General features: G+C 25.2%; 1 protein-coding gene across 1 annotated transcript; it reads left to right on the top strand.

The window, feature by feature from the left end:
• Positions 1-9,736: 9,736 nt before the first annotated feature.
• On the top strand, positions 9,737-9,925 carry CLUP02_14852 (uncharacterized protein; the record flags this gene model as incomplete). The annotated part of the gene is made up of 1 exon (XM_049293778.1): positions 9,737-9,925. The coding sequence occupies one exon, from the start codon at positions 9,737-9,739 to the stop codon at positions 9,923-9,925; it is 189 nt and encodes a 62-aa protein (XP_049150924.1).
• Positions 9,926-11,159: the final 1,234 nt, after the last annotated feature.

The raw sequence follows: 11,159 nt of genomic DNA, 5'->3' as shown, positions 1-11,159 counted from the left end.
TTTCAATAAACACTCATTAATAGTTTAGTATAGATAAAAAAGGGTTAAATAGAGCTAGGTTTATTATACTAAAATAGTATATTTTATATCCTATTATAAAAAGGCTTATAAAAAGTAAGATAATATTTACTTCTCGTTTTTTATTAAGAACTAAAGAGCTCTTTAGAGAACCATAAATCAAAAACGAGTTTTATATATTATAATTAATAAGACTTTATATTATAACTAGCGAACTAAGAATATATTTACTTAACGAATAAGGTATACTATTTTTTAAAAAAAACTTATTATTTTTTAAATAAAATCTTTTAAAATAAGAATCCTTTATTAATATTATAATAATTGTAAAGTAAGTTATATAAGAATTATAAAACTTCTCGAGTTAATTTGTTAGTTTCATTAAAAAAATATTTAACGAGATATTTAAGAATACGTTAAGAACTATAAGTATTATTTAAAAGTTATAACCTTAAAATATAAGCCGTATAAGTAGCTATAATTTGTTTTTTGTTTCTACTTTTACTAGCTACTCGGGCAATTCTTAATATCGGTTACATAGTATTAATATATAGTATTAGTAAATACTCCCACTATCTCGTTAAACTATTTTTTAAAAAATATTCTTCTACCTTTTTAAACTTTCCCTTTTATAAAGTTTATGATTATAAATTAATAGTAATATTAAGCGTAATATTACTACCTTATAAGCCGTCTACTTAGCTAAGTTTATAGCTCTCTAAGTAATAATAACTTATAATAATAATATTAGAAATACTATCGTTACTATTATTAAGAATAGCTAGCGCCGACCTTTATAAGTCTTATTACTAATATTTACTACGCTTTTAACTTCGACTCGTATATATATACGTACTTATTACCTCGTTTCCTTTATTAAAGTTAAAAAACGCTTCCTTACTATCTATCGCTATTACCCTATTACTATTACTATTAAATTATTTACCTTAAATACACACTATTAAAATACTAAAATACGTAGTTATTATCGACCCCTAGGGCTTTTTTAATAACTAGAAGTTTAATTTTATAAGTATTATACTAAAGGACCCCGAACCATAATACGGCCGTCTAAAGGAATACGGATTAGATATTATTAATTTAAAAATTAAAAAGATAAATATTGATATAAGTATTACCCTTATTAGTACTTAATTAATATAATATAGCCTGAATAAAATACGTAATCGATTATAGAGTATAATTAATACTTTAGTATTAAAATAATAAAATAAGAGGTTTAAAAAAATTAAAAAGGATATTTTAAAATTATTAAATAAGTTAGAAAATAGGAGGTAGGTTTTAGCTATTTAGAGGGTAATTAATATTTATTTTTTATATTCTACTTTTACTAGCTGCTCGGGCGATTCTTAATATTATTTATATAGTATTAATATACAGTATTAGTAAATACTCATACTATCTTACTAGACTATTTTTTTAAAATTTTCCTTAACTTTCCCTCTTATAAAGTTTATAACTACGGATTATTAACGGCGATAATGGGCGCTACTACTTTATAAACCCGCGTACTTAGCTAAGTTAGCTACCTTTCTAAGTAATAGTAGCTTATAATAGTATAATATCGGAAATGCCCTCGTCGCTACCGTTAAGAATAATACCGACCTCTATAAGCACGATATCTACCCTAATACTTTTAACTTTAACTCGTATATATATACATATTTATTACCTCGTTTCTTTTATTACAGTTAAAAACGCTTCCTTTATTATTACTATTGCTATTATTATCTAACCGTTTACCTGAAGTATACTTTATTAAAATACCGAGACGCTAATAGCTTATCGACCCTTAGGGCTTCCTTAATAACTAGAAGTTTAATTTTATAAGTATTATACTAGACGACCCCGAGCTATAAAAAGACCGCCTTAATAAATACTATATCTATAATATTAACTTATAAAAAACGAATAGATATATTATAATAAGTATTACCCTTATTATTACCCTTTTAATATAATGAAGTAATATAAATAAGCCTAGACTTAATAATATAATTAGGAGCTTAAAAAGAGTATAAGCGAGCGTATTAAATAAGAATATTAATAAGGAGAGGTTATTATTAAATAAAATAAAGGGAGAAAGTAAGGGGTAGTATTTAGCTATTTAGAGGGTAATTAATATATTACGGCGGGATCGTTAGTATTTAGTAACGGCTGCGGCCGGCTATAGTTAGTTATAAAGTTTTATTACGTAATAAAAATACTCGATATTAACCCTAATAGACCAGCTTGCCCGTAAAGGCGAAGATGGCCCCTAATGAGGCGGACCGGACCCCAAAGGGAGGGTAATTAATATATTATAATAGGATTATTAGTATTTAATAATAACTACGGCTAGCTATAGTTAATTATAAAGTTTTACTAAAGTACGTAATTAAGACACTTAATATTAACTTTAATAAACTAGCTTACTTATAAAGGCGCAGATGGCCCCTAATGAGGCGGACCGGACCCCAAAGGGGAGTATAGGATATAAATACTATATTTAATAATTAATAAAAGATCCTAAATAGCTTATAGGCTTTATTTAAACCTATTCTTAATATAAAATGATATAAAAACGGTTTTATAAGGTTATTAAGCTCGATAATATATATAAAACTAACTAGTTTAAGATATTACTATTTTAAATAAGAACTGTTATTTAAGAGACCTCTTTATCTCTCTTAGATTTATTTCTTTTTTTAAAGTATATCTGAATACTTTTTAAATTACTAAGATTATTAATATTAGCTCTTTATATAGTGGTTTTTTTCCGGCTTTATAGGCGTAAAAGATCGACCTTAATAGGATTACGCTTTGAAAAGAAATTATATAATATAGTATACTTTTTAATTATATAATATACGTAATATATCCTAAGTACGGGTTTAATATAATATAGTGATTTTAATACGAAAACCGCTATATAATTTAAGATAAGTAAGCTACTCTTTACGTAGCGGCGCTAGTTAAAAAGGTTAATAATAAAGGTCGGCCGTAATAATTAGTTATAATATTTAGCTATAATAGTTAAAAGTAGCCTTCCTTAACTATAGAGGTTCTAAACTTTAATAATAATATAGAGATTTCTAAAGAAAGGGCTAAATAGGCTAATATTTATTATTTTACTATACTAAAGCTTATAAAAATTCTTTTTATTCTTATTCCTTCTAATATTACCTAAAGCTACTCTTTATTTAAACTAAATAAATCTACTACACAAATTTACTAAATAAATCTACTAACCAAGTTTACTAAACAAACCTATTAATATATAAACTACTACTCTAAGTTAGTAATTAATGGGCTAAAGATACCTATTAATAAGTCTACTCCTCTCGGGCTAAGCACCCTCGGCTAGCTTAACGCTATAGCTATTATAATTAATATAAGTATACTTAAGAAGTAGCGAAGTACTTTTTAGTAGTACGGAATCTAGCTAAGTAATAGTATTTATTTTATTTTTTTATATTCTGTCTTTGCTAGCTGCTCGGGCGATTCTCAGTATCGTTTATACAGTATTAATTTATAGTATTAGTATATACTCTTACTATCTCGATAGACTCTAAGTAATAATATAAATACTATAAATAACTGGGCTAATACGGACGTTAAGATTTAGTATCTTAATACTAACTTAGAAATTATATTTTATAAAGTTAGAAATTCCTTTAATATAGGCTAAATTATAAATATAAAGGAATATATAAGGGGTCTTTTAACCCTTAATAAAAAGGAGTATATAATATAAGATCTAGCTACTTATATAGGCTAGTATTAAGAGGTTTTATATATATTAAAATAAGTATAGCTCGCTTACTAAATAGCTAGAAGTAAGGAAAAGTCGGGAGCTATTAATAAAAAGAAAATAACGGTTAAGTTAGTTAACTTTAATTAGTAATTAGGTATAGAGCGTAATATACCTAGTTTTCCTTTATATATAATATATAGTACGGCCCCGGCGGATTGCTCTATTAAGGGGATTAGCTCTTTATATCACTATACTTTCGGCCTTATTTTAATAAAACGCTACGAGGGCTACGACTTTTTTATTAAGTTTATTAAATTTATTTAAGCTAAAATTAAGAGTTCTGCTAGGGGGGCTGTGTTAGTTAGCTGGGCGGGCTATGTCCTACTTTTCCTAAATTATTTATAAGAGATTAGGCTATAAGCACTTAACTAGCGAGGTTATAATATAAGTATAAGTATATTATAAAACTAAAGCTTCTAAAGTCCTTTATATAAGCTCTACTTCTTAAGAAGTTCTTTTGTAATACGATCTATATACTAGTTACTAAGTTATTAGTATCTTATTACTAACCGTATTTTAAATTTATTATAATTACTCCCCCCTTACGTAACTTTAATCCCTAAAGTTATTATATAATATCTTCTTTTAATACTAATAATAAAACTATTAATATTATTATTTATAATAAATTCCCCAAAGTATTAATAATATCCTTTTTTACTTAGGAATAAGGTATTGCTCCTATCTTATTATTTAACGGATACCTTATTATTATTATTTAGTAATAGCGCGCTAACCGGTTATTAAGTTAATAATACGTATTTATAATAAAGTATTTTAATTATTATAATATATAAGAGCCTACTTAACCTCGCGGTTATTATTATCATTAGGCTATTAAGCGTAATAAAAGATTTTCTCTTATTATTAGTTACGTATTTACTTTTTTCTTCCCCCTTTTTATTTAGTAACTATTTTATAAATTCTTTTTTATATAACTATACTTTTCTTTTTATAATATTCTAATTCTATATTGTTTCCTAATTACGATTCTCTTATTATACTATTATTAAGTATTTATTAATATATTTACTATTTCACGTATTTAAGATATACTTAATATAGAGTATAATTTTAAAAAGGGCTTCTATAGTTTCTATAATAGTACTCTCTATATACGCTACTTAGTTAGTATATACTATAATATTAATAAGCTCGTTTATATTACTAATATTTACGTTACTAAGTATATTATTTATTAAGTTAATAAAAAGAAGTGTTTTACTATAAGTTGTTAAGTCCTCGCTAATCCGTTACTAAAATATTAGGCTAACGATATTCCTTAAGTTCTTAAGGAGTTATATAGTACTACTTAGTTTACTTAGAATACCCTTATGAAGTTACGTAATACTAAGAAGTAGGGTAATTTTAATTCTTATAAGCATAGCCGCGTTCTCTATACCTTTAGTTATATTACTAATACGTCAAAAGAAATTACTACTTATATTACTAACTTATTAATAAGTAATATATAAAAAAAAGGTCTACTTTAAATAGGCTACTCTCTAAGAGCTCGCTATTAATTACGAGTATTTAAACTTATTAATCTGAATTATAATAAGTTGTTAGTAATTATTTAGTAAATTTTCTTTTTATTAACTTAGATTTCTTTTTTTAAGCTAGTATTTTTAATATTAATGATAAAGCTAAAATTATCTCTTACCTTAGTTACTTTTAGCTAGCTTATTTTTATAATAATAACTACGTAATTACTTTATAAAATAACCTTAACGCTCTAGCTTAGTATTATAAAAAGACTCCCTAGGGCGTTATTATTATATATATTTAGGAGTTTTTTAATTTCCCTATTTTTTATAAGCGCGTTACTAAGTACTTGGTAAATAAAGTACTTACTTATACTATTACTATATATAATACTACCCCTATTTCCTATAGTCTTAAAACTTAAACTCTTATTAAAAAGCGTACTCTTATTACTAACTATATTCTTAATAATAATAATAATAAATAAAAAGGTTAGTATTACGCTCTTTCCGCTCTAAATAAAAGCTTTATAATAGCTTAATAAAGCTATTATTTATATTAAGGCTAAAACTACGGATTATAATTAGTAATTTAACGTTAACAAGTTTTTTATAAATATTAATATTACTAAGGTCCCTTAGCTTAGTTAAAACTATAATAGCATTGCTTTAGATAATATCCCCCGTCCCTAACTTATTATTAATAATAATAATATTACGCCCCCTACTTTACTTTTTATTCTACCTCTTATTATAACTCCCGTTATACCTCTTATTAAGGCTCCCGTTATACCTCTTATTAAGGCTCCCGTCATACCTCTTATTATAGCTCCTATTATAGCTCCTATTATAACTCCCGTTATACTTCTTATTATAGTTCTTATTATACTTCTTATTATAGCCCTTAGTAATAACTAAGTAATAAACGCTCTACGAATTACTATTATTAATATATATAATACTTTATATAACTTCGACTACCTCCCTCTTACTTATTATAATATTAATAAAGTTGATAGCTTTATTCTAAGTAATTAACTAAGTATATATATAAAGCCTCCCCGCTTCTCGCTTACTAAGCGAACTATTATTATTAACTATTATATTTTAAAAATATATACTAGAGCCGCTACTATTATTATTAATATTATATAAGTTATTCCCCCTATATAACTAGATCTTAATAATCTCTTAGCGACGTATTACTAAGGGTTATAATACTATATCTTTTTTTAAAAAATTATACTAAGCTAAACAAAAAGGGTTTTATAAAGTATTATTAGCCGTCCGTCAATAATCCGTGGTTATGAACTTTGTAAGAGGGAAAGTTAAGGAAAATCTAAAAGAAATTAGTCTACCGAGATAGTATAAGTATTTACTAATACTATATATTAATACCGTATAATCGATATCGAGAACCGCCCGAGCAGCTAGCAAAGGCAGAAATAAAAATAAATAAAGTATTATTAATTAACTTATTTTTAAGAACTTTTTATTATAAACTTAACGTTTATTATCCTATTTTATATATACTCTTTTCCCCTTAACGGAGCAATCCGCCGGGGCCGTACTATATATTACGTATTAAGGAAAACTAAGTATATTACGCTCTATACCTAATTACTAATTAAAATAGCTCCCAACCTTCCCCTACTTATTTAGAGAGCGAGCTATACTTACTCTAATATATATAAAACCTCTTAGTACTAGCTTACATAAGTAGCTAAATCTTATATTATATATTCCTTTTTATTAAAAATTAAAAGGCCCCTTATATATTCCTTTATATTTATAATATAGCCTATATTAAAGAGATTTTTAACTTTATAAAATATAATTTCTAAGTTAATATTAATATACTAAATCTTAATATTTATATTAGCCCGGTTATTTATAACGTTTATACTATTACTTAGCTAAATTCCGTATTATTAAAAAGTACTTCGCTAATCCTTAGACGTACTTACGTTAATTATAATAACTATAGTATCGAGCTAGTTAAAGAGGGCGCCTAGCCCGAGAGGGGTAGACTTATTAATGGGCATTTTTAGTAGAGTAGTAGTTTATATATTAATAAGTTTATTTAGTAAATTTATTTAGTAGATTTATTTAGTTTAAATAGAGCTTTAAGTAATATTAGAAGTAATAAGGATAAAAAGAATCTTTACGAGCTCTATAAATATTAGCCTATTTAGCCCTTTTTTTAAAAACCTCTACGTTACTATTAAAGTTCAAAACCTCTATAGTTAAGGGCTGCCTCTAACTATTACGGCCGATTATTATAACTAATTATTATAACTAACCTCTATTATTAACCTTTTTAACTAGCGCCGCTGCGTAAAGGGTAGCTTACTTATCCTAAATTATATAATAATTTTCGTATTAAAATTACTATATTACGTTAAGTACGTACTTAGGGTATATTACGTATATTATATAATTAAAAAGTATACCGTATTATATAATTTCTTTTAAAAACGTAATCCCGTTAAGGTCGATCTTTTGCGCCTATAAAGCCGGAAAAAAAACCACTATATATATATACCCTTTTTTATAATATTTGAATCTTTTAACTACTTCTACTACCCTTTTAAAATACATAATAAGCTTTTATATATTATACTTAATAAGTTACCTAACTTATTTAATAAGATATTATAAGTTTTTTCTCTTACTTTACTTCGTAATAATTTCTTTAACTTTCTAAACGTCTTACTTATCCTCTAACTCCGGGAGATTTACTATTTAATTACTAACCGTTCGGTAATTTCTTTATAACTTAAGCTAAAAAACTAGGAAAATATTATATATTTTCTAATACTATTTTAGTAAATATACTTAGTAAGCCTATTTCCTTACCTCTTTAGTTATTAGTATTTTAATATATCTTAGTACTAGCTTATTATTCTTAAATCGTATATTCTTTATTAATAAGCTAATAACCTCCTTATAATTAAACTCCTTTAAAATATTTTTTTTATTATAATAAGCTACTTAGCTCTTAGAAGCTTATACTTACGCTTAGATAGCCTAGCCCCTTAGAGCTCTCCCTACTCTTTTTTTTATAAAAGGGGGATATTTAACATAGTTACTCTAATAATAGATATAACCTCTTTTTACCGTCCTTTTATAACTAGTCGCCGCCCTTTTAATAATTTAATAATTATAATTTATTAACTTTATAAACTATATTATATACTCTCTTAATTAAAACCCTATAATAAATTAGATCGTCCTATAACTAAAATAGTAATTTAAAAAAGAACTAATATACCTTTATTTTTAAATTCTTTATATCTTTTGTACTTAAGTTATAATAAATTACTAACTACTTAGTAAAGAACTAAGTAGGGGTCTAGCCTTTTTTTAACCTCTTTATCCTTAGCTCTTTATAATATTCCTATTTTTAAGTCTCGGGGTCTACGTATTATTAATAAACGAACGCTAAGAAGTCGTTTTAAAAAAGGGGATCCTATAGGCTCTTTTTATAATTATATTATTATATTTATGATAATAAGGATATCTCAAATAGGGCCTATTTAATATACTATTTTATAATACTTTTTATATAAAAATTATTACTTACTTCTATAATAATAATCTAATTTATTACCTAAGTACTTATAAACTCTTTTTTAATTAGTTTATAGTTATAAAAAAAAGGCTTTTTATATTCTTATGAACTTAAATATATTACTAACTACTTAGTAAGCTATTAAACGAGCTCTTCGTATCAACGCTATTCTTAGTTTCGATCTTTAATTATTATTTTTATTATTTTATAAAAATAAGTTATTATTAAGCTTATAGGGTTTATTAAACTACCTATTTTAGTACTACTTACGCCTTTATACGCACCTTAACCTCGTATATTTAGTAATTAATTATTAATAAACGCCCCGTTTATAATAAATAAGGTCCTTAGAGTATTAATAAAGTGATTAGTTTATAAAAGTAATCTACTCTAATTATCTTTTTTATCTAGCTTATTTATAAATACTAATATTTAAATAGGACGTATTTTATAATAAGCTCGTTTTTTTAAATAAAATAGGGTTAAGTAGTTAACTCTAAATAGCTATAGCTCGTTAATACTAACGGCTCTTTATTAATAGCTAAGTATCGCTTTATTAACGTTCCGTTCGTTTTTATAATTTATTATTACTTATATTAGTTATTTTATAAAAATAAAAGCTTTAGAATTATAAGAGATTAGGTTATAAATACTTAACTAGCGAGGCTATAATATAAGTATAAGTATATTATAAAACTAAAACTTATAAAGTCCTTTATATAAGCTCTGCTTTTTAAAAAGTTCTTTTATAATACGATCCGTATATTAGTCGCTAAGTTATCGGCGTCTTATTACCGGCCGTATCCCGAATTTATTATATTAATAAGCTCGATATTAATTATAATGAAGAGGTTATTAAAAATAAAGCTTTTTAGAACTTTAATAATAGGGCCCCGGCTAATAAGACCCTTAGCCTCGGCTAGTAACCTTAAGAAATTCCTGATATACTTACTAACTTTTATTAACTATAGGCTTATATTATATATACTAATACTAAGGACGACTTTAATACTACTTATAACTACTTATTAATAAAGTTTACTAACTAAGAACTATTTTTAATGTATATTATAAATACTTCCCCCCGACGGAGCAATCCGCTAGGGCCGTACTATATATTACGTATTAGGGAAAACTAGGTATATTACGCTATATACCTAACTACTAACTAAAATAGCTCCTAACCTTCTACTACTTATTTAAAGGGCGAGCTATACTTATTTTAATATATATAAAACCTCTTAGTACTAGCTTATATAAGTAGCTAGATTTTATATTATATACTCTTTTTTATTAAGAGTTAGAAGACCTTTTATATATTCCCTTATATTTATAATATAGCCTATATTAAAAGGATTTCTAGCTCTATAAAATATAATTTTTAAATTAATATTACTATATTAAATCCTAATATCTATATTAGTATAGCTATTTATAGTATTTATATTATTATTTAGCTAAATTTTATATTATTAAAAAGTAATACGCTACTCCTTAAGTATACTTATATTGATTATAATAGCTAGGGCGTTAAGGGGGCCTAATTTATTAAGCCCTAGAGGGGGGGACCTATTGAGAGGCATCTTTAGCCCGCTAGTTACTAACTATATACTAAGAAAGGCGACAACGATAGCAATAGCGCAATAATACCAAACGGTAAGAGAAGAATCGTTTTTAACTTTAATAAAAGAAATAAGGTAACGAATATATATATATATATATATATATTAATAAGAAGGTTAGTATTATTCTTAACGACGGTACCGAGGGCATCTCTAATATTACCGTTATAAGCTACTATACTCAAAGAAGTAGCTAACTTAGCTAGGTAGGCGGGCTTATAGAGTAGTAGCGTCGGGTACCTAATATTACTATTAATAATCTATAGTTATTAACTTTATAAGAGGGAAAGTTAAAAAAAAAGGAAAATGTAAAAAACAAAAATAGTTTATTAAAATAGTAAGAGTATTTATTAATACTATATGTTAATACTATATAAACGATATTAAGGATCGCCCGAGTAGCTAGTAAAGGCAGAATATCAAAATATATATACTAAGAGAGTAGGTTCTTAATAAGGTAGTAGTTTATATATTAATAAGTTTATTTAATAAGTTTATTTAGTAAATTTATTTAGTTTAAATAAAACTTTAAGTAATATTAAAAATAATAAGGATAAAAATAATTTTTATAAGCTCCAAGTAGCTAAATATTAGCCTTTTTAGCCCTTTTTTTAAAAAGCCTCTATGTTATTATTAAAGTTTAG

Source organism: Colletotrichum lupini, chromosome 8 (genome assembly GCF_023278565.1).
Source record: "Colletotrichum lupini chromosome 8, complete sequence".
In the NCBI taxonomy this organism is placed as follows: Eukaryota; Fungi; Ascomycota; class Sordariomycetes; order Glomerellales; family Glomerellaceae; genus Colletotrichum; species Colletotrichum lupini.
Note: the sequence above shows the minus strand (reverse complement) of the source record. Positions and strands in the feature narration are given on the sequence as shown.